The sequence below is a fragment of the Apis florea genome, unplaced genomic scaffold (assembly GCF_048593485.1).
Source record: "Apis florea isolate Af1SG1 unplaced genomic scaffold, ASM4859348v1 contig_3793_pilon, whole genome shotgun sequence".
NCBI classification, from domain to species: Eukaryota; Metazoa; Arthropoda; class Insecta; order Hymenoptera; family Apidae; genus Apis; species Apis florea.
The window spans coordinates 338,878-363,220 of NW_028256856.1; the positions used below are offsets into that span (position 1 = coordinate 338,878).

The 24,343-nt window shown below is 35.1% G+C and overlaps 5 protein-coding genes and 1 long non-coding RNA gene across 29 annotated transcripts; 2 read left to right on the plus strand and 4 right to left on the minus strand.

The window, feature by feature from the left end:
* Window positions 1-348: 348 nt before the first annotated feature.
* On the minus strand, window positions 349-1,248 carry LOC147656357 (uncharacterized). The gene is made up of 2 exons (XR_015294567.1): window positions 1,096-1,248; window positions 349-908 (listed from the first exon to the last, which is right to left on the minus strand). It is a non-coding gene; the product is annotated as an uncharacterized LOC147656357 (long non-coding RNA).
* Window positions 1,249-3,151: 1,903 nt separating this feature from the next.
* On the plus strand, window positions 3,152-12,582 carry chas (chascon). 6 transcript variants are annotated; one of them, XM_086915638.1, is made up of 12 exons: window positions 3,152-3,418; window positions 5,534-5,705; window positions 5,865-5,901; window positions 6,167-6,336; window positions 6,410-6,589; window positions 8,912-9,127; window positions 9,189-9,426; window positions 9,502-9,852; window positions 9,913-10,106; window positions 10,172-10,457; window positions 10,560-11,037; window positions 11,401-12,582. In XM_086915638.1, exons 2-12 carry the CDS (start codon window positions 5,637-5,639, stop codon window positions 11,591-11,593), a joined length of 2,412 nt encoding a protein of 803 aa, XP_086771764.1. In that variant the 5' UTR covers window positions 3,152-3,418; window positions 5,534-5,636; the 3' UTR covers window positions 11,594-12,582. The 6 variants fall into 6 exon arrangements, with proteins under 6 accessions (XP_086771764.1, XP_031771180.2, XP_031771181.2 ...); XM_031915320.2 differs by having other exon boundaries at window positions 11,544-12,582; XM_031915321.2 differs by having other exon boundaries at window positions 10,172-10,451; window positions 11,544-12,582.
* Window position 12,583: 1 nt separating this feature from the next.
* Vkor (Vitamin-K epoxide reductase) lies at window positions 12,584-14,301 on the minus strand. Its single transcript, XM_003691732.4, has 3 exons — window positions 13,684-14,301; window positions 13,101-13,198; window positions 12,584-13,006 (listed from the first exon to the last, which is right to left on the minus strand). The coding sequence occupies exons 1-3, from the start codon at window positions 13,881-13,883 to the stop codon at window positions 12,786-12,788; spliced, it is 519 nt and encodes a 172-aa protein (XP_003691780.2). The 5' UTR covers window positions 13,884-14,301; the 3' UTR covers window positions 12,584-12,785.
* On the minus strand, window positions 14,290-16,191 carry lwr (ubiquitin conjugating enzyme lesswright). Its single transcript, XM_012484005.3, has 5 exons — window positions 15,919-16,191; window positions 15,760-15,829; window positions 15,341-15,424; window positions 15,012-15,274; window positions 14,290-14,930 (listed from the first exon to the last, which is right to left on the minus strand). The coding sequence occupies exons 2-5, from the start codon at window positions 15,823-15,825 to the stop codon at window positions 14,864-14,866; spliced, it is 480 nt and encodes a 159-aa protein (XP_012339459.1). The 5' UTR covers window positions 15,826-15,829; window positions 15,919-16,191; the 3' UTR covers window positions 14,290-14,863.
* Window positions 16,192-17,776: 1,585 nt separating this feature from the next.
* swi2 (Protein singed wings 2) lies at window positions 17,777-21,994 on the plus strand. The gene is made up of 10 exons (XM_086915641.1): window positions 17,777-18,028; window positions 18,704-18,859; window positions 18,931-19,093; window positions 19,233-19,389; window positions 19,497-19,645; window positions 19,738-19,926; window positions 20,038-20,196; window positions 20,341-20,451; window positions 20,547-20,636; window positions 20,725-21,994. Exons 1-10 carry the CDS (start codon window positions 17,967-17,969, stop codon window positions 20,908-20,910), a joined length of 1,422 nt encoding a protein of 473 aa, XP_086771767.1. The 5' UTR covers window positions 17,777-17,966; the 3' UTR covers window positions 20,911-21,994.
* Window positions 19,650-23,835, minus strand: LOC100867434 (uncharacterized). Of its 19 annotated transcripts, none has more exons than XM_086915648.1 (13): window positions 23,535-23,835; window positions 22,993-23,215; window positions 22,795-22,877; window positions 22,521-22,731; window positions 22,360-22,440; window positions 22,222-22,296; window positions 22,006-22,142; window positions 21,749-21,917; window positions 21,418-21,544; window positions 21,157-21,335; window positions 20,957-21,045; window positions 20,061-20,233; window positions 19,650-19,915 (listed from the first exon to the last, which is right to left on the minus strand). In XM_086915648.1, the coding sequence occupies exons 1-12, from the start codon at window positions 23,535-23,537 to the stop codon at window positions 20,231-20,233; spliced, it is 1,380 nt and encodes a 459-aa protein (XP_086771774.1). In that variant the 5' UTR covers window positions 23,538-23,835; the 3' UTR covers window positions 19,650-19,915; window positions 20,061-20,230. The 19 variants fall into 19 exon arrangements, with proteins under 19 accessions (XP_086771774.1, XP_086771771.1, XP_086771783.1 ...); XM_086915645.1 differs by having other exon boundaries at window positions 22,210-22,296; window positions 23,535-23,829; XM_086915657.1 differs by having other exon boundaries at window positions 22,210-22,296; window positions 22,993-23,133; window positions 23,535-23,784.
* Window positions 23,836-24,343: the final 508 nt, after the last annotated feature.

Here is a 24,343-nt window from a genome sequence, read left to right on the forward strand (position 1 = left end):
CCTGGGGTCGTGCCTCTTACACTATTACATTTCCCTCCCTTTAGTTTCTTTTCCCTAGTTATTTTCATTTTGTCACTAGATTATAGTTCACAGCGCCACCTTTATGAATTGAAGACGATCCTTTATTTGCTAGTTCGCAAAAATGCCGTTAGTAGGCACCACATGCTACGCATTGTTGTTACTGGCGGGTAAAAGAATCGATACCGAAAATTTCGATACAGAAGACTATAATTTATATAGCGTTTCTTAATCTATCCAATTTTAACAAAGCAAAAAGAAATATATAAGCTTAAGTAAGTAAGCTGTTCCTGGTAAGTATGAGATATTAAAAATAACGATTAATAATTTCTAGTTTTCTTTAAAAATTAAATGGCAATATAATCTTGAAATACAAGTTTGTAACATGAAAAAATTATAGAACGTCCATTACCGATTTTCGACTATCGATACTTTCTGATACTTCCACTGTCAATGGATAATTGCATTAGCAAGAAAAAGTAGTTTGCTTATATTATTTTTTTGATTTTTATCTCTTGATGTTATATTTGAGACAAATCTAATAATGAATTCGATTAACCAATAATTTTACAACTTTTTTCTTCCATAATTTCTATCGTCGGATATAATTTTTATTCCGTAATTATATATCGTAAGTCTCATTTAATAATAAGAAAAATGTAGAAAATTATCTTCGTGATCAAATGGATCGGATGGAAATATACATTAGACCGCACCTGCAAAGGCGCGCCTCTTTTGAACCAGTTCATGGGGCCAATTACGCCCGCTGAGCAAACTTGTCCTATCGTTGCTGATTTTGTTCAACCGTTTTTGGCGATGGCCACGTTTCCAAATCCATATAGGTAATCTTGTCCTGACTCGCAACTAACGTGGGCTGTTTTCTTGCTCACCTACATACATAAAACATATATATATGTATATATATATATATATATGTGCCGCATTGTATACAACTCGTCCTCCCGGAAGAATGATTCGAGATCAGATTTTCATACTGTCATAAATTTCGTTTTCAGGTTTATCAGTCGACGAAATTATTTATCCGATGTGTAAAGTCAACATATTACGTTTACTCACGATTAGTGTCTGACTAATTGCTTATACAAGAGCTACTTGGTTGCTGCTCCACTATCGTTCTCTCAATTTCTGTTATTGACATTGGCATGATTGCTCGATACGATTGTAATACTATAGATCAATGCTTTTCTCCAAGGATACTACGATTGCCAGCTGTATATAGAGAACGAGATTAACGTCAAGGAAAACCAGGATAATGAAATTACGCGTGGAGAGAAGGCACCCGAGAAACTCTACAAGATCATTCATCACTTCTAAGATTTCCTTGGAAACAACAATGAATAAATCCATGTTGAACATAAGCATGGAATCTTAATCGATCTTTACTTCTCGTTAATTAGTTTTAATAACATTCATAAATTCATTTTATTTCTGCCATCTGATGGACCGATCCATGATTATTTTAAACAACGCATTAATCACGGAATCATAAGCTTACTAAATTACTCTATAATCAGATGTAAAAATGGATATAATATTTCCATTTTATGCCGTTTTTATTGCTTATTCTTTCTTTCTTTCTTTTTCTTTTTTTTTTTTTTTTTATTATTATTATTTCTCTTACATCTTACGCAATGTAAAATTGTCTAACTACGAGTATTGTCGAACTACGCAGTCGTGCCAATAGTATTACAGTTTCACTGTTGAATGTAAACAGAGCGCATCGATGCAACATTGAGACATAAAATAACGATCAACAATAGTTGATAACAATAATTATAATAGTAATTATCTTACGATTGTTCTACAATGAATTTTTCGAAGAAGACATTTTCCAAACACATGTAACTCTCTCTCTCTCTCTTTTTTTTTTCCATTCTTTTTTTGGACGAAACAGGCTTGAGCACAGATATTAAGACATGATATTTTGATTTTGTCCACGGATGAATCACTTCACACGCACGCGATATAAGGTATTCACTCGGAACGTTGCATTTGCATATTAACCCCCCCCCCCCAATGCTAAAAATAATCTTTTGAAAATTCAATTTGACGTTCAAATATATTTCTCGATGAACATTCCTGAAGGAACGCTCCGTGATCCGATATAAATCATCCGTCCAAATATATAGATCTTAATTAAAGATAGATTTCAAATGTCGTGTTTACGTCAAATTCGTCTGTACTCATCCGTTTGATGAAATGAAAAGAAAAAAGTTTATCTAATGAAATTTTTGCATTCGCATTGCCGATTCATTAATTAATTAAAATTAAATGCAAATAATTGAATAATTAACGCTTATATATAATTACGTATTCGCGTGGTCTTTTGATTACTTCATTAATATTTATATTGCAGATAAAAAAAAGTTGATCTTTGAGTTGAACTTTGCTTTCAAAATCTTGAAATATTCATTTGCACACAATTTTGAAATCATTTGCATATCATTACGTTTTTAATAAATATAAATAATCTTGATATCATTTTGACAGTTATTACATACATGGAATATATCGATGACAAAATATGGTGGAGGATCGACAGTGACCCGCTGACCGCTTTTATCGAAACACGGATGTCCTCGTCTCTCACCATATCCCTTACAGGTATTGTCCCTGATTCGATCGTTGTCCTTCCTCTGACAAAGTTACCTTTCTTATACGTACGTAATTTTGTGTTACGAATTATTACGAATACTACATCGCAGCGGATTAATTTTATTCTTTATTAAAAATTCTTAACAAGTATAAACAAAATGTAACAATTATACAAAGAATACAAATACGTGTAATAATTTTTACGTGATATATATTAATTTGTAAACATAATAAATTGGTTAGGATCGATGTAAACTAACTAATAATTAATGAGATTAAAAAAGATAGATTTCTTGAATTCCAAAACTCGATAGTTTTCAACACGTAGCCATACTCTTTCCAGAATTTTTAACGGAACATTAAAATTCGTAAAATCCATTTAGAGGAAGAAACTGTTACTGGTTTCCGATCGGGTCCAACTTGATCTCATCGCTGCCGACAGTTCGGGCGCGCTTCGTGCCGCTTCGGCGATCTTCGTCTCCCATTCGTGCACCCAGTGGCTGGCATCGGATCCGTCAGAAAGCGCTCGACGAACGGACGGGCAGTATCGCGAGTGCCGGCCACGGCGGCATGCGCGGGAATTCGGTTCCCTGTTTCTTTCCACGTTTTGATACGTGACTCGATAACCTATTCGACTGCGATTTAAACGATCTCTCATCTCTTTGTGCCATTCATATTTTCTTTGTTACGACAACGAGAAATCAGTGAAGAAATATATATATATATATATATCGCGCTTGGTCCATCCACAGATTTAAAAGCAGTGGTCATCGATAGAAATCAGGTGAATGTAAACACGCAGACTCTTTCTTTCCTCTCTCTCTCTCTTTCTTTCTCTCCCCCTCTCTCTAACCCGATCGCTCTCACTCTTGATCTATCTCATTCCACGATATTCCTCTTCTTTTTAAAACGGTTTGCTAGAGAAGCTAACTGCCCGCTCCATCGAATTGCTTTTTCCTCGAGGATGTTACGAGACTGGCATTGTCAGCTTCTTACGTAATTTGCCGTGCACGAGCACCGATGGGAATCTTCCCAGTGCATCGGGTGTAAAGACACGTTGTTTCCAGCCCATGCCTTTTTTCCCCCCTCTTTAATCACACGTTCCCGAAGCAAGATCGATCTTATCTTATAATTCGCCAAATTTATTCATTTGGTTTAAATCGATCGAATTAATTTCATCGCGAGGCTCGATCGGTGATTAATCGTTGCGATTTAATATGAATATAATTAAGACTAATTTATAATTCTTTTTTTTCTAATTTTGCAGAAGAGCTATCAGATATATATGTTTCATAATTTAAACGGTTTTAGAACTCGCAAGATGTTGCAAAATATGATCAACCTTTGTTTTCGAGGGAGCAGGGGGATAGATGGGAAACGTGTATCGTTATTTTGCCGCGCTTTATTATTTTTCGCTCAAAATGGCGACGTCCTTGTCGGGGTCACGTGTCCATCTCGTTACAGGCACACCGCCCACGAGTGTCCACCTGCTCTTCGATTGCTCTATTTAACCCGTCGCTTTTCAGACACGCATTTAAATCACCGTGGCGATTCGATCGCGGTGATTTAAACGCCGAACGATCGCTCGATTTTAAAACTCACTCTTACATTATTCACATTACTTCCTGCACATTTCTACGTCGATTATAGTTATCGACAAAAATATCTCGCAGGATATTATGCGAAAAATATTTTATAAACGTCATTCAAGATTCCGATGCAAGAGGATTCAATAATTCGATCGTTCGAATTCACACAATACAGAATTTGAATTTCATTTCCAAAGCCTGCTGTTACGTAAGAGAATTTAATAGTAAATACGAGACCGCGTACATCTATTTATTATAAATTCGTTAACACGCGTAAAAAACAACTCCTCTAACAATTTTACAACGATAGGCGAGCGATGTGATCTCTCTCGCTTGGATGCTCGGAAATCGAGAAACTTCTGTGCGACAATGAGGCAGAAAAACGTCCTCCGCGATGGACAGTCTTCACTTGTTCAGCCTCACCTCGCTGACGCGACACACGGCTGACGTCACACGCATATCCAATGAGAGTCGTATATAGAGAATCGTCGTTGAGGCGTGATGTCGAATACGAATCGCACCTGTTTCCCAACCTCGATCTCGATAGAAGATACTCCTCGCCGAGTATCTCTCCCTCTCCACGTTAATCGCACGCGTCACGCTCAATAACGAATCGAAGAGACGGCCAAACGATTGTTTCCTCCGGTAGCCGTCCCGAGAGAACGTTACACGCTCCGTCCATAGTTTTTAAGGGTGGAAAAATCGGGATACTTACGTACCTGTTTTCAACTAGAAACATGAGAGAGAGAGAGAGAGAGCTCGTGCGTAATTCCAACCGCAAGGACGCAAGCGGTCCAATGGCGTAGCCTCCAATTGATTCTTAACGATTTCATCTTTTTCTCTTCTCTATTAACGATTTAAGATTTAAAATTTAAAATTAGATCGGGAGAAAATTTTAAATTTTTCCAAATGAATTTTGTTCGCGAAGAGAATTCGTTCCTTTGGACTCGAAACGGGAGGGGGGAGGTTAAAACGTTACACGCCACTGCGGCCGGGAACTGGTCGTACGTGGCGCACGCGTGTCTCTAACCATCTCGATATCGTATCGCGGCCCGTATCGAGGTGGCCGCGACCACAGGCCCGCGTGCCACCGCGGCCTTCGACTTCCACGCAGAAAAGAGCGTCCCGATGAATTATTGTGCCCCGCCTATGCGCGTACCGCCCGAGCCGATACGTGGCCATGATTACGCGAGAAGCGTTAAATAGGCTCGATATTTTCATCCAACGATCCCTCCGGGTTGGATAAAATAATTAGATCGTTTCTACTTCGTTCGTTCTATTGCACTCTTTTTTTTTTTTTTTTGTTTCAGAGAGGGTAGATAGATAGAATAGGTTTCTTGATAGCGATATATAATTGCACAGGGAGGAGGATCCTCTTAACAGCGTTCAGGATTCACCAGCAGGCATGATCGAATGATGGAGGTGATTTCAACACGCCGATACGAGGCCCGTCCACCGCCTGCCAGCCATCCACCGATCCTCGTGAGTAGATCTCCTCTTCTTCTCCTTGCGAAGGAATAAATCAGACTCTCAAATGCATACAGTTACTTTTACTATATATATGTATATATCTTTCTCTTTCTCTCCTACACGTACAGACAGAGAAACCAGATTAATCGTGCAACTTGTCTGCTTTTCCAGATCGACCCTGAGAATTCCGTGGCTTTGGTCAAAGAAGGTAATTCCTCGAACGTGATTGTCATGCATTGTTTGCCCGTGATGCGGACGTCCAAGCCCGTGATTCAAATAACTAGATACAAGATAAGAGCGAAGGCGTGTCGCGCGCGAGGTCTGGCAAACATTTACCCGTGTATCAACTTCGGTATAAATATCCCTCTTATCCTTGCTCCACCATCGCGAAAACCCGATCACAAACGCCTTCTTTTTTCTTTCCCAACTTTTCCTCTCTCTCTCTCGTTTCAACTCTCGTTTCCGCTTTTCAGAGGAATGGGAGACACGGAAGAAGAAGGAGATAACCACGACCAGGCAGATCGAGACGAGAGTGAAGCGACAAGTGGTGCTCGAGGATGGAGAAGTCGTGGTCGATTCGGGGCCTCTGGTCACCACGAACACAACCGAGGACGTCGAGCAACAGGAGCACACCACGCAAGAGGTAAAGCTTGACACCGTTCCCTGAATCCTTCTCAATTCAACAATAATACGTCTTTGTTCTTCCTTGTCTTCAGAGGCGTACCACCGGCGACCAACCGCAAGAGGTTGAATGGGCAATGAACGGAAGGGGACCCGTGGACGGGGCGAGCATAGTCCAGAAAGAATTGAACGAGACCATAGTGAGGAGTCGGGAGGAGATCGAGGAGAGACTGGAGACGGAGGATCGTCAACAGTTGGGTGACATCTCGGACGAGGTTATATATATATATATATATCGACACGCGACGCGCCCACACCTGAATTCCACCTGCGCGTGCCACGGATATACACGCCGCACTCTCTTTCCCCTTCTTTCCCCGGCCGCGAAAAGGTCAGCTCGCCAAGCTTCGTCCCACGTGTATCCACGTGCTAGCAGATAGGTTCGACCACCTTCTCTCTCTGTCTCTCTTTTGGAAGCCTCGACTCCCTCTCCTTTCCCCGGCCAGGGGAAAATAATCTTCGTCTTTCGGCCAAGGCCGACGCTAGCGCACTCTTTCGGAGCCAGCTCGAATTCGCGAAGATGGCGAGGATTTCTTTTAAAGTGTGTCGCGCCGGCTAGGCTTTCTCCAGAGGAGAGGAGAAATGCGTTTGAAACACGTTGCTGGTCGATGTAATTGGGATGTAATTTTACCGGGCGGAGGAGAGCCTCGACCGGTTCACGACTCGTTCGTTTCCGCGTTAAACCTTCTGTTTCGCGCATCGAGCCACCGATCTCCGCGCCACCTCCCTGGCCGATGATGGAGAAAACCGCATTTTCCTTCCCTTCGCCCTTCCAACCGGGCCGGGCATCTCGTCAGCGGATGATTAATGAGACGTTGGAGAGACGGACACGGAAGGAAGCGGTGCGTGCACGGAACATGGAAGGAAGGGACGCAACAGGTGTATCGTATTCCCGATCGTGTTTGTCACATTGCTTATCATAAATCTGTCTGGCAACCAGTCTGACAGGTCGGGGAACGTCTTTCTCCGCGCCGCTATGGAATTTCATCGTGTGTGTGTATATATATATATATATATATATACATATATATCCAAATATAATAATTGCAGGAATCGATAATAACGGTAAAAAAAGACGCGGTCGTAAAAAGCATGGACGGACGGATCATTGTCGCCAAGAAAAGGAATAACGAGAATAACAACAACACAACAGGAGATGGAATCGCGTAAGAAGATCCTGGCTGTAAGAGGATCACGGGTGATAGAACGGGAGATATCCGTACGTTGTGGAGGGGGGGAGCCAACTTCTGGATTGCAAAACCTAGGCAACAGGTTATACGCGTTCGCGCATGAACGATTCAGAAACGAAGAGGTCGGATTGTTCTGGATGAAGAAGAACGAAAGGGAAGAGGGGGTGGGGGGAGAGGGGGAACACACGCAGACACGGGTGGAGAGAAGCGGAGAGAAAGAGAAAGGAGGAGAGCGAGGGAAGGAGAAAGAGGGAGTGGACTCATCGAGAAGTGGAAGTCGATGATCTCTCTCTCGACTTTTGCTCTCCCTTCACCGAATGGCGACGAACGAGCCGAGATGCCACGATCGCAGTCACAGCAGCTGTTCCGCGCACGGCCTATCTTCGACCTGGCTTCCATCTCGGCCGATACACGCTCCACGCAGATTACTTCTCTTTCCTCCTCGCCCGTTTACCCGACGATTACACCGCGTATCGCGCGATTCAACACGGTGATACCTTTCAGGGCACGTCGGCGAACGGCTCTATTCGACGCCTGGATAGACGTACCTCTGCCGGTACACTGAAATTATCGCATCGATCGGAATGGAAATTTTTCGAGTGTATCTCGTAGTGGTAGGAATGGAATTTGGGAACACGACCGGTCTCGTTTGATTTTTTTCATCCAAAGTGATTGAAAGTCTACCGTACAGTTTCGTAGAAGAGTGAAATTAATATCAATTCTTTTTTCTTTCTTTCTTTTGAATCTCTTCTGTATCGAAGATCATCCTCGCAAGTGTACAAAAAGAGAAATTATATCTCGAGGACGTTAGAACAAATTTAGAAACAATCCACTCGGTATGTACAACAACATTTAATTATCCAACCGACCTTTAATGACCTCGACCATTCGGTCGCCTTTCTCGAATCCGACACTCAGCCTTCGAACGACATCCTGAAATATCCTTGCTTAAAAGACACTCACTCTCTCGCTCTTTCGCGCTCGTTGCGCAACATCTATTAAAATATCCCCTCCCTCGCTTTAACTTTAACTTTTTTAATTAATATTCCGTATCGGCAATACTTTGGAAAGTGGACACGATAATAATAATAATAATAATAATAATAATAATAATTAAATTTATCCCTCGCCTCAACTTGGCAGGCAAACTTAGTGGTTTATTCACACGAATATCGGCGAGTTTGGTGGCCTTCGCAGGGAGGGAACACACCTTTCCTTCCACTTGTTCGGCGCGCGTGGCGAAATCCGGACGATCCGGTTTATCGGTGCCGATATTTCGGGGCCTGATACAATAATGGGCCCCACGAAAAAAGGACCCTCCCGATTTTTTCTCTTCTTTTCTTGCAGGCATACCAGAAGGCGGTGAGAAGCAACCGGGGCGATCTGAGAGTGGCCCTAGCCGAGTCGTGCAAACAGTTGGCGGCCGAGACGGGCCCCAGGGTCGTCCAGCACACGACCAAGTCGAGCAAGGTGATCGACACGGAGAAAACGTTGGAGAGGAAGGAGTTGAAACCCGATGGATTGATCGTTACCGAGAGGAAACGAACGGTCGAGCACGAGGAGGTAGGTGGATGATGTGATATAATCTCTCTCAAATTTCATCTTAAATTCCGATTTGATCCAGATCAAGGACGACGAGGCGCCGGATGACGGGAGCGACGACGTAGCGTCCGAGAGAAGGAAGGAGAGCTCGCAGAGATTCGTGAAGAAGAGGGACGAGGACGTGGTCGATTACATCTCGGGTGGCGAGAGGGTCGCCCGTGAGATGCGCTACGTCGCCGAGACCACGGAGGGAGAACGTGTGGGGGATTGGACGCCGTCACCGATGGCAGTGCGAACTACCCGTTTCCACAAGCATTCCAGTACTACAGTTCTTCCTCTTCTTCCTCCTCTTCCCCGCCCAAATTCAGGGAGTAACACGACCGTTCTTCCCGTAGGCTTTCCCGGCGAGAGTTTCCCGGCGCGGAAGGACGTGTTGACGAGGAAACCGTTGGACTTCGAGGAGGAGGACGAGGCGAGAAAATTCGAGACGTCCAAGTGGTTGGAGAGCCACTTCGGTAGCGAGTCGCGTTCCTCCCATGGATCGATCAGCGCCGACGTCGAGTCTGCCAACGTTGCAACGGGCGCCAACACCAGCTACATCAACGTGACCATGAAGTCTTGCCCGTCCAAGGAGAGGGATTATCAGAACTCGAGCAGGCATCAACGACGAGGCCGTGACTCCGCGTCCTCGCCTTCCGGCTACTTTCACGGTATAAGCGAGTGGTCTGAAAGATACCAAGGGAAAGGTGGGTATACATTTTGTCGAGAAAATTGGAACGATTATTCCACGGTGTTCGTGTTGTTAGAGAGGCGAGAACCGAGAACGAGCTCTCCGTCGCAACACGTCGAGACGAATGGCCACGATCATTCGCACACGAGGGGCCAGGTCGAGTCCACCTATTCGAAAACATACGAATCCGTTCTTCGTCGCGAGCATCAAGAATCGTCCGATCGATCGCGCACCCCGCCTCCGCCTGTTCGACGAAGATCGAAAGAACAGGTACGCCTCGACTCGATCGTATTATACTTGCACTTTCCATCGAGCGTACGATGTTGATTTTTCAGTGGGTGCCGAGATCCGAGGAGAAAACCAGTTTAAACGAGTCGATACCGGGGCGAGCCTCCACGAGTCCGGTCCACGTTGTGCAGAGAACGTGGGAAAACCGTAATCGAGATTGCCAAGCAGAGCAGACGGTCGAGCAAGAGAATCGAAAGAAATCGATATCGAGATCTCGGTCACCGTCGCCCACGTCGAAATCGAATTTTCGCAACAACAACAATAATAATAATAGTAATAAGAAATCGAACGAGATCGCGACTTCGACACCTGCTCGTCCACCAAAAAGTAAAGGTCAAAGATATATTAAGAAATAATATTCTTATTCGAGTGTTCAATGATATTAAAATATATATATATATATTCTTTTTCTTTTTCTTTTTTTTAATATTCAAGGTTCCGGACACTCGAAATACAAAATAGGCGAATCCTTCAGAAAATTGGTGGGGAAATTACGTTCCGCCAGCAACGAGAGGAAGAATAAGCGAGCCAGTAGCAGTGGCTCCATCTCTCAATTGACTCAGACCGACGATAGCGGGCCGACGTATATGCAGTACAACGTGATCGACAAGAACATCCCGCTGGTAAACGAGAAGAGCATTGAGGGGAATCCTCCCGAAAGGCCGCCACGCTCCCCTAAAAATGCCACTACGAACAGTGGTTCGAATAAGATCACAGCGAAAACAGTGAGAACGAGCGATCATATTAGTCAAGAACAGTGGCAACGCGGCGAATCGACACCACCGTTGCACAGGTATTATCTGGGCGAGGATCCGTTTGGAGGAAGCATCTATGGTCGCGAAAAAGGATACCGAGACGCGAGAAGATCCGGAAAGCCGCCACGCGGTAGAACGGTCGCAGAGACCGTGTACAGGTAATCAAGCTAAGCTATAAAAAAAAAAAAAGAAAAGAAAAAAACGAAAAAAGGCATTAATAAAAAAAGCTGATCGATGCATACATACGTTAGCCACGTCTCTCGTTCAAGTTAATAAATCGTTAAAAAATATAAGATCAACGGTATCGTATTGCCCGGCTGCGAAAGAAAGGTGTAATCGTATGAGCGTCGAAAGACATTCCTCGTAAGGTGATACAGATTTGCATAATCGAATCTGTAGAACGGTGCTTCGCTTCTTGTTATAAATTTTATATACGTGTACATAGATAGATATATAGATATATAAATAAATACATACACACACACATAATATATATATATATATATACATTTCGATGAAAGTCGGTCGCTTCGGATGCTGGGTGAAGGCTGCATGAAAGGGAGTTTGAAGCATGCCTCTAGTAGTTTTGTATCAACTCGTCAACCATCTCGAAGAACGATTCCCTCAATCCACACAATCAATTTGTCGAATCGGCGCGTTTCAGCGTCGCGTCCAGTTCACTTGGCAGATTTAGCAAGTCTACCAGTCGATTAGCCAACGATCACGAGAGAGAGGAACACTATAGGAGCACGCAAACCCTGCCGAGGAATCTGCACGCCGGGGGACAATATGTTCGGTCGCAGGCTCAGTCGAGACGTCAACCGCCAGTTGTTGGTAGCACGAGCAAATTGGGAACATCGTATGGGAACACCATTCCATCGTCGGGAAACAAGTCGCGTCAATATGGAAGCATGATCAATATTTCCATCAAGAACACGGTCACATCGCCCAAGGTGTCAATATCGAGCAATATCCAACCACCGGTCAAGCCGGAACGAACTTACAAATCTTTGTCGCGCAGCAAGAGCTTTAACGTCGAAGCTGATAGAAATGGCACCAATACACCACCTCTCAGAATACCGTACACATCTAACTTGCATTTAAATCGATTAGACGAGACGCCTCCATTGAAGAGTCCAGGCATCTTGGCCAGTATCAATCGTAGTAACAAAGATTTATTGAAAAACGGTAGACACGAGTATTGACTTGTCTTTGTTAAATTGTTCAATTAGAAACTTTTTTAAATAATTTCACAATGAACTGGTTTTCTTTTTCTTTTTTTTTTTTTTTTTTTTTTTTATTATAGTGGAATTCATCACGCGGGTATTATTATTGTGAATAGCTTTTATGTGTAAGCTTTTTATGTGTTAAAATATTTATAGTGTAAAGTATTATATATTAATATTGCCCATATTGATCATAGGGGGATAGATTTGTTTTGTATAAACCAATGAAACTATTTTATTTTATTTTAATTTTTTTTCAAACAAATTCTTATTACAATACAATTCACGTACGATTTATTTTTTTTTCTTTTTTCTTAGTTCATGTATTCAATTACCAATCCAAGATTACATATCATTGGTAGATGGGAACGAGATAGCAATAGTAATTTGTTTTTAGAAATATGTGATTAAATGTTAAATCTTGCAATATTTTATTTCTGTACTATATTAAAATGAAATTATAATTCTTTCAAAATAGTTGCCTTTATAACATTTATTTTGATATATACAAAGATATATACAAATTGCTTTATTAAAATAATGTATAAAATTTTAATAAGTCAGACTATATTGATATTTAATGAATAATATTAATATCATAATTATATAGTTTATTCATAGGGACTTTTTTTTTAAAAAAAAATGATATTCAGAAAATGTAGATTTTAAAAAATCAATATTTAGTTCGATTTTATTCGTTGATTTCTACCATTTCGAAATAATCTTCGATGTTTCTTAATCGCAAATATTAAGAGAATGACATTTAAGATATAGATACTAACACAGATCACACAAATATTACTTAATTTGTATAAAATTAAAGCCAGAAAAATTGTACCAATGTTTGCAAAAATTCCTAATGTTACAACCAAAATTGATGTAACATATTGATTTGACACACCTAAAAAATTGTTATTATAAATATCATTAAGAATTAAAAAAAAGATATTTTACCTCAATTAATTACATGACAATTTATTAAATACAATACGTACTCGATATTGCGACCAAAGCATAAAATATTAATCCATATATAGGATTTGGTATATATAAAAAAGATGTTTTTGGAATTATTCCAAAACCTTTTCCATATCTGCAATAATAAAAATAATTATTCATTAAACATTAGATATATTAAAAATAAATCAATGAAATATTTTTAAATTGGAAAATCAAATGTATTAATTTTTCTTATAAAATATAATTACAATATAAATATTGTAAAAAAACTCGATTTAAAATTCAGTCTGAACGCATGCGCAAGTGTCATTGAAATTAAGGTTAATTTCTATGTAGAATATTTCTTAATATATAGTTATATAAAATTTATTTTAAATATATATATTCATATTTATAAATTATATCGATTTAAAAATATGTTTTCAAAGATTTAAAATTAAATAATATATTAAATAAAATGTTTTTCTTTTATTATAATCTTGAAAATTTGCATCAATCATATGACACTTCATATTGTGAACAAGTTTTATATACACTTTTCTTATACACAAAATGGTATATATATTATTAGTTTAGTATCATATATATTTTAAAATAATATCTGTATAGTATACTTACTCGGAGAAAAATGCTTTTGTGCAACTGATGTGTTCGCTAATATCGCACATTGCTACATATAAGTTATCATTTTCCTTTGCAACTTCTATATAATATGCATAATAAGAAACAGCAAAACCTACGATACATGTTGTGATAATTCCAACGTTCAATTTCCGTATAGTTTTAGCAAAGTTTCTGTTACAATTTCTTACAGGCATGATTAAATTATATAAACATTGATTAAATATACACTTTGTTTAAATATATTTTTATAGGAAAGAATGATTGATTCGATTCACACTTGAAAATTTTCCGTTACTTCGAGTCGAAATTAATGTTCTTCGTACGAGTAAATTATACAAATGCCACGATCGATAATCAAGCGAATGTGAAACAAAATATAACATAGAACGTTGATTGATCTACTTTAGCAGAATTCCGAACACTGACTAAAAATTTTCTCTCTATTTTATTACAAGATTATATTAATGAGATAAAGATGTATTTAGAGATAATTATATTACAAATTATCTAAATGTATCAGATATATTATATTTATATAGATATATCAATAATTATTTTGTGACTTTTTATCAAACAATTTTAATTTAAATTTCAATAAAATTGAGATTGTAATTGGAATACTTTATTTTACGATTTGTACAATGCTTATGAGATTTTTAAATACATTTTTTTTTCTTTTTTTTTTCTTTTTTTTTTTTAAGATATTACAGTTTAAAACCTGCAGAATGAATAGATGTTTTGAAACTATATCACTTTTTTTCATTTTCTTACATATCTTATTTTCACGACTTATCAATAATTGTCACTAAATCTTAAGAATTAAATTTTTTTAACTTAAAAAAGAAATGCTTCCCACATTTTACAAATAAGTAATAACATATAATTTATTGTGATATCATGTAATTATGTAAAATTTTTCAGTAATATCTTTCATCAGAATTATAGAATACCTTTTTATATCTTAATGAGATTAATGTGTTTCTAAAGAATATGTATACACATAAGAATTTTGTCAACAAAAACAAAAATGCAAATAATAGTAAATTAGCTACATCATATGCTAATATTACTTATAAAAAAGATAAGAAATATAGATCATTAGAATATACTATAGATATATGATAACCTCTTCATGTAATTGGAATATTTGAATTTCATGAAACTTAATATAATTTTATTCCTGCGGAGCCATTGCTCTGGCTTGAGCTCTTACGCGTTTTTCATACTCCAAGCGATTTTGACTACGATAAGAAGAAAAATATTTGTTGTATTATCAAACACAATATTAATTATTTAAATTATTTAAAATATAAATACAATACCAATATATTGTATATGCTTCTGCTTGAGCTGGATCTTTGACATTAGGTTCATTTAATAAATCTTGTATACCAAGTAGGATTTGTTTAATTGTAATGGCAGGTCTCCAATCTTTCTCTTCATCTAAGAGTGATAAACATACTGTTCCTGAAGGATACACATTTGGGTGAAATAAAGGAGGTTCAAATTTACATTTTGGTGGACTGGAGGGATAGTCATCTTTAAAAATCATACGTAGTTTATATAATCCACCTTCCCATGGTGTCTAGAAAATTGAATTAGATATTATTAACAGAACAATATTTATTACATTATATTGCACAAAACTCACAGATTTTTTGCCTGGTATGGCACATTCCCAATTCATCAAGTTAAGAGATCCATCTTGATTTTTAACTGGTCGTGCTACAAATCCCTATAGAAAAACATTTAAATTATGATTTAATGCACATCATACATAAACATTAATATTTATTTCACATATGCATTATACATGAAACAATCCAAACAATACACGTTTTGATGTTAAAGGTTAGGATTCTTAACCATTCAATTATTTCAGTGGAAACGCAACTTTTATGCTTAATAATAGTATTATTATATTGAAATTATATCATAAACAAATATATTTATTTATTTAATGCAATTTTTAACGTTGAAATAATCTAAATTTGATTTATATGATCATCAAACGGATACGCACATACTGATTGTAATTGAAAAGAACAATATATCAAAAAGATATCTTACGAAAGGATGATCTTTCCTCCATGCTTTTCGCTCTTCGGCGAGTCTAGCAATTGCAATGCCTGACATTAATCTGCAACAAGTTTGTGTTATATTAGCGTAACGTACTTAGGCGCGAAATATAATCGAGACGAGGTGTGGGAACATAAATTCTGACATTACCACGTTGCTTATCGATAACAATCCACAACGTTGAATTCTAGGCACTTTATGCGCCGAAATTTCATGAAATACTTAGCCACACAGGGTGAAAGCGATTAGGGTGCGTGTTCAGAAAACCTATAGATTTGTAACAGTCTTTAGTATTATATGGATATCCATGTGAATTCTTTTTCATAAAGACTGCATCCGTTACTAGGACCTCTGCTGGTAAAAGAGGACATGTGTTTTGGATAAGTTCTACAGAGCTACACCAATCAAAATATGTGTATATTTGTCCAATTCATTGGTTGGTTGATTTATCTTAATTATATATATTTTTATTACTATTTATTAATAAGCATTTTTTTATTAATTCAAATACTGATATTCTATCAAATAGCATTTATTTTTAGAATTGTTTTACGTAATTTCCTAATATTATAATATAAAAAATAATATTGTTAAAATTAAATATTGTAATGAAGCTAATTTGTTCGATGAGATTTTTAAAAAATAAGCAATAATAAGAAAATAAATAAATTAATATATATTTACATAAAAAAAATATATAAATCTATCATAATATTTAATTTTTCGTATGACGAAATTCTCATAATTTATTTTTAAATTATTCTCTCTCTCTCTCTCTCTCTCTCTCTCTCTCTCTCTCTCTCTCTCTCTTTCAAATCATTAAATCATTATTTTATTCTCTTCTATTTTGTTAAATCAAATTTCTTACACTTTTATTTTTTATGTTATTCATATATTATTCGTATCAAATATGTGTAATATATATTAAAATAATAAAAAAAATATAAGCGTTGAAAAGATTATTAATTTTTTGTGTAATATTTTTAATTTTGACGAATATTGCTAATAATCTTATCAAAAAAATATCTAATCGAACAATCTAATATATTTTATACTTGAAAATAAAACGATATTATTATGAAAATAAAACTGCACATTCTAATTTTAATCACGTTTCAATTCTTTACTTTACATCATTTTTTTTTCATTCATACTTTCATGCAATTGTACAAAATAAAATAATTACGAAACTCGATTCAAAACTACATTAATATTAAGCTCGCATAATATTATAAGAGGTCACAAGTAAGATGCGAATTTATAGAACTGAATTTTCCTTCAAAAGTTACTTCTTGTATTAGGAGAATATACAATAAATAGAGGTATTTTAATGCTAAATAGCATTTATACAATAATAATAAATTGCTATTATATTTTGTTCTTTGTATTAGGATAATATAACTAGAAAGAGATTTCGGATCATAAATAATTTCGTTCTCATGCGAAAATTTACATTAAACTTTGCATTTTCATTTAGAATTATACGATGAAATAATCCAGTGAAATAATTATATTGTCTAACATTAAGAATATAACTAACTTACCTGCATAACATTCAAATGTTTTGGATATTAAACGTTATTAAACAAATTTATACTCATATGAATGTGGATGTGTCAAAGTTATTCCTTTTTTTCTTTATTAAAATTAAACATCTTTTTGAAAAAGACAAATTTTTATCACGAATCACATATAATGTTATATCAAAAATCTAATCAGAAGTGAAAATACAATTAAAATTGGATTGTACAAAATTTCTACTATCTCTAAAATTATTTAATAAATATTAAGTTAAAAAATCCATCAAATACATTTTTCCTTTTAATATATATATATATATATATATAAACGACCATAATATTTCGGTGTAAACAATTACAAGTCGTTGTTTTCGCATCTTAAAATATTTAATTATCGCAATATGCATTAGCGCACTGTGTAAATCGAATGTCTGCGTCTGCGCTCATATTTTGCAATATGTTCTCTTCTAGTTAAACCCTCGCATCTTAGTTATTCATCTGACAGAAGAGGATCAGCCTCGACTTTCTTAATAGCATTACTAGCCCTCAGTCGATGTTTACGTACTATTCGAATATGATCTTTTTATTTCTTGTGTACTCGAACGATTAAAAAAAAGAAATACTTATCGATGGAAAATTCGTGATTGAAATCAGATCAGATTTATTACTTTTTTTCAAATGTGCAAAATTATCTTCCAATTAAAATCCAATATGAGAGAAATTTCATGCCACACTTTTTTGTAAGTAAATTTTTTTTCACAGCTTCTCTTCTTACTTTCATTTTCATTGAATATGCAATTTTTCATGCAATCTCTTTTTTTATGCGAATCCTTTTAAGGTTAAATTTAAATTTTCAATAGTTTGATCACAAATTGATATTAAAATTACCATTTTATTAATCATTAATAAAATACTGGTACAGTTGTAATTAAAAATTTTAAATTAAAAATTCAAACAAAACATTATACAAAATAAATACGAATGATACACGATAGATAATAGAAGGGAAAAAAGTAAATCTCTTTTTCATTCAAACAGAAAGAGAGAATTCGAAGAAAAATTAAGATATATAACGATTAGATAAGTAACGAGTCATTATTATTTGCATAAACCGTGGCGCATACGAAGTTTTGCACACTTCCTTGTTTATAAGAGAGTTAAACTATCAAAGATTAGATAATAATTGTGTCGTTATTTTTTAACACAATATCCAAAACTTGCATGATCAAAAAAAAAAAAAAAAAATAATGGAATGGATAATAATGGACTTTTTGATTAATAAACTCGTAGTTAAAGTTTTTGATAATGCTTTTTTTTATTATTAATTATTATTAAAAAAAAAAAAAAAAAAAAGGAAAAAGGTAATAATAAAATATCAATGATAATTAACTGATATTTTTGGACGATTAAAATAGGATATTTTTCTGGATAAATTTGCAATTTTCATTGGTTCATACGTATGAAGAAAATTGTGATTTATATGAAACAAAATCAAACACGAGCACGTTGTGCGAGCAACATGATCATCGTTTGGTTTGTTTTCACGGTCTCGAGGATAGATGGAAGAACGGGTGATTATCACTATCGTCTTACTAATAAGTATTTAAATAAGAGAGAAAACTATTTAAGAATAATTGTTTAGAGGTCAAAACGTACGAACGTTGGTGTTTTGCTATTGGCCCCTATCGATTTTCGATCCTCAGGATGTTCTACGGGGATTTTCTTCTTTGAAAAAGCTTGAAATCAAAAAGGGAAATTTAACGACATTGATTTCGTCTTTTCCAAATGAATCTCGATTGATTGAGGTTTGCACGTTTCTTCTTCTTCTTCTCTCTCTCTCTCTCTCTCTCTCTCTCTCTCTCTCTCTCTCTCTCTCTCTCTGATATTACGATCGATTTTGTTTTATCAATGTAAGAGGTATTTCTTTTTTTTCTTCTTCTTTAGAAAATAGAAATAACTGGGACTAAATTAAAGGAACTTCCAGAAAATGCATTTGTCAATCTTTCGAACTTGAAGATCCTTGATATTCGAAATAACAGTTTTCCAGAACTCAATGTTGAAACTTTTAACATTCCTTCTTTACGTCACATTTATCTTTCTGGTAAAAAAAAACAAAAAAAAAAGAATTAAACATTCATTAACACTTTTATATATATATATATATATCTAATTTTTTTTTAAAAATGTAATGAAAATTCGTTCATAAAGGTAATCCTTTAAAATGTACGAAGGATACGAAGTGGATATTGGACAGAGAGAAGGGTTCTTTAGGACATAAAATCGCTGATAAAGAATATTTGCGTTGCACGGTTCCGTACGATGGCAGAGCATTGATTCCAGTTGTAGAAATAATCAATGTAATCAATTTCACATTACAGTTTATTCATAACAACAATCATTAATCTATAGATCTCTAGATCTTTTAAACTTGTTAAATTTACTATTTCAGACTTTGAAAGAGGAATGTAGAAAGACTGTATGTGAATGTGAATTGGTATATGTGGTTGGTAATGGAGGAAAGCACATTTACAAGCAATTAATGGCTTTTGCTTCAGTAAATTGTAGCCATCGTGGATTAACCGAGATGCCAAGCTTTTTGCCCGCAAATACTACCACTCTTCATTTATCTGGAAACAAGGTTGCAATAACTATAATTAAGATTTTGATTTTGTTTTGTTTTTTTCTTTTTTTTTCCTTTCATATTTCTTTTTGATCATTCATTAGGTAAAAAATAGGATTTCAATTGCAGATAAAGGATTTGAGGCCACTTACAACGAATCCTGTGTACAAGGGAGTGATAGACCTGTATTTGGATGGTAATAAAATTGAATCGATCGTTCAATTGGAGGGATCTAGTTGGATGGATCATTTTCGATTGTTCAGTCTTCGTGGAAACAAACTAATGGATGTTTGTATTAGATTTTTGATGATTGAAAAACACGTTACTGAAACAAAAATACCAAGGAGATTTGCATTTGATTCGATGGAATTAGCATGTTAATTAAGATCTAAGTGATTATGAAACGATAAACTTCTCTTGTTGTTCTTTCAGCTGCCCACATATGCTCTAGAAAATGTATTACAACACAATGGAAATGCAGTAAGTTTGTATCTTGGGAAAAATCCATGGACATGCGACTGCCTCTTTACACCAGGTTTCCAGGTAAAGTATAAAGGCGATGGAAAAAATGGAATGCATATCAAACGTTATAAAGATTGAAAATTAAAATTAAGATTGAAGTTTAAAATAATTTATAGGATCTTCTCATTAGATATACAAATCTAATAAAAGATATTAACGATGTCAGGTGTTCGCCCAACAATGGGGATGATAATTCCGATAGAATTGTAAGTTTTATATGTAAATTAATAATTTTTCTAATTAATCCTTTCTCAAATCTTAAATAATCTAAACGATTGAAATATATTTTTAAAGATAAGAGATTTGAAACGCACTGAAATTTGCGTTTCTTCCGATGAAGATTCTATAATCCATCCCTTGGACATCTTAAATATTATCCTTGCATTTCTGATATTTTTAATCATTGGAAAATTACTTTACGACTATTGGCTATTCAAGAAAACCGGTCAATTGCCTTGGATCGTTACTAAGATACCATAATATTATGATACACGTTAATTTAAAAAGAAAAAAAAAAAAAGCTCACCTTCAGTCTTGCTTTCTGATCTTCATAATATTGATGGTACAACTCATCAGCGGCTGCTTTCTTGGCCACACATTCTCTCAAGCCACGACCTAAATTTATTTTAGAAGAAGAAGGGTGAATAAAACACAAGAAGGAAATAAGATGGTGGAACACACATTGCAAATGGAAAAGAAAAATTGTTTATATCTCTAAAAGTAAACCTTCGCTAGTGTAACCTAGCGCGGAACAAGTGGCGACATAAGTTAAACCCTGATATGTTTTTTCTTTCTCTACAGTATATTTTGGAACCGAAACTTCTTTTTCGAGGCAAAGTTGGTACAACTTTCTTTGAGCTGTTTCTCTTAGACCGTCCATCCCTAGATTAATTATCTCTAACAATCTGCCAAAAATGGAATATGTCCAGTGATTATGATTGCTCGATGTTGTAATTGGTTGTGAATTAAATTTTTATTACTACATACTCTTCACGCGTAAGATCCAAGAGCGTACCAAGTTTTTCGTCCTTCATTTGTTTATTTGCGATCATTTGCAGAATTGTCGCGGACAGATCGTTTTTGGTTGATTCTTCGGAGAAACCTCTACATGTTGCTGTTAATTTTACGAAATTTTTATGTAATTTTTAATCTTCGTGTTATGTCTCATTTCTAAAAAGTTTTTTTTAATTAAAAAAAAAAAAATAATAATAATGTTTGTAATGAGAACATAACAAGAGAAAGAATATATTAAAGAATTTTTAAAATTAATAAAAGATATCGAATGAATTTATTATATGTTTACATAATAAGACATTACCAGCAAATCCACCAAGATTTCCACGAATCACGTAAACGCTTGATTTGAGACGATGCGGACTTTCATTGTATTCATACTCGATCGAGGTTTTGCAACGTTTCGCGTAAGTTTCTAAAATGTTTAACGGCGTCCTTTGGTCGACTATTGGTGAATTTTCATCACCACTACCCTTTAATTAAAATTGAAATAAATTGTAAAAATTGTAAAATAAATTAGACGTATAAATATATTATAAGAAAACGATAATTTTTTTTTACTTTGATTGAAACATTTATCCCATCATTAATTTCGATTAATTTTTGAGGTCTCGTGTTTCGTTCGGAGCTAATTTGTATAACAGAATCACCGGCGTCTGTTTCTTGACGATGCAGAATAATGCAAGAGTCCTCGTGCTCTGTAAAATATTTGCATCTAATATAAATTTGTTTATTAAATTAACATGGAATTTTAAATAAAATTACTATTTATATAACTTTCTGTTTTCGTTTCTTCACAATTGACACGTTTTTCGAACATATTAATTGTTTTTTTAACGGATTGTACCTCGTCTGTAATAAGAATCAATTTAAAATAAAATAAAAGGAAATAGTTTTCATAATCATTATTAATACCAGTATTTTCTTGTAGAGCATTATCCACTATTTTACCCCATTCTTCTAAGCTATGTGCCTCTTTTACCATTTGATAGTTATCTAGGTAAAAATAACGATCTAAGTATTCAATCAATATTATATAGTATTTCAATCTTATCGTTAAATAGAATTATGCAAACTTGTTTCAGTAACTAAAGAAGATTCTTCACTAGAATGTTTCTGTATATTAGAATTATTTAACGTAATCAAATCAAGCGATTGACTTTCGGTATCTTGTTCTTTGATAACTGAATCTTGACTCTTATTCAAATTGATTTCCGTTTCATATATACTGCTTTCAGAAACTTGTGTTTCTGCCACGTTCTTATTTATGATATCATTTTCTACAATCTGGTATGGTACAAATATATTTAATTGCTAAATTTGAATTTATAATCGATTTCCAATACCTACATCGTTTTCGGTAGCTGATTCTTTAGCGGAAATCATTGCAGTTGATTCTTCCGAATCTTGTGTGCAGAAAGAGGTTGATGTCTCTAGAGAATTGTGAGAAATTTTTTCTTAAATTCTACTTTCAAAAATGAAATTTACCTTATATATTTCAAAATGTAGATTAATTAAAAGACTTTATTAAAAATGGCTGAAATCTACCAATTTCACGACAAGGTGCTCTCAGTTGTTGGAGAAGGTCTTCTGCTCGATCGATAACTGCTTCCATTTCACATAAAAGCGGTGCAGCATTTGGAAATCTTTCAGTTATCATACTCCAAACGAACTCGGCATCCTCTGTACCTTGCAATGATTTCGGCAATTCATGTTTTTGACACGTGGAATCTCGGCGTTCAGACATTCGAACAACACAGGCTTTATTATCCTTATTTCAAAATATTAAAGACCATCTATTCGATTGTCAGACTGGCAAGGAAGTCATATATTTAAAAAAAAAAAAAGTGTTTTGACTTCATTGACAGATTGACAACATTTAAAACAAAAGACGATAGCGACATTGAGTTTGTTTTGATAATATTTATACGTACACTATTTGTATGTTCAATGAATAAGGCGCAGAAAAATTAAATTGAAATGTAAAACATTAAAAGGTGTGAATAAAACTTCTTTCTTATAAATATATATCTTAAAATCCACAATTACAAATACATGTTCGCAGGAATATGATCTACTTATTTACTAACCATTTGATGTTTATGATTTCTATTCTATCAGACGAGATACAGAATAGATTTAACATTTAATGTATTTTTTGTTCCATGTTTCGAAAATGTTCTTACCATTTTAGTTTCATCTTTAACGTTATCGATTTAACTTAGAATAAAATTAAGACGTATTGCAGTTTTGTAAAAGAAATGATGAAAATATTCATTAACATTCCGTATCTCGTCTGTAATCACGTGCCAAGAACAAATACAAACAAGAAAAACAAATAATGAGAAAAGGATAGAAATTAGTAAAAATTAGGGAATTAGCGCCATCTCTGGATAACCACAAATGAAACAAATATAAAATAAAAAGAACAAAAGTAAGAAAAAGACAGAGATAAAACGGAATAAGAATTGATTATCAGCGCCATCTTTTGAATGTTAAATTCACTTTAAAAATATTCGAGATATCGTTAATTTTCGATTCTTACTTTCTTGAAAAAATATCTTTGGCATCCAAGAGATAGCGCTGATGGTCAATTCTTGTTATATCTTGCTCTTTCCTTCGAGTTTCATAGAAATTCTAAATACGATGGAGATTCTCTAGTTATTTGAATTTTTCCATTCATTCGCTTATATTTGCTCTCCTAAATGATGATTTGTCTTTTTTATTTAATTTTTTGATTGTAAATCTTCTCAGAATTTATTCGATGTAATTTATATATATCATAAACGTATACATCTATTTTTGTCAAATATATATTTTTATATATATATTTACATTTTTAATTTATGAATAATTCAGTTCTATTCATAAAAGATCTATGGATACAGTCCAATATATA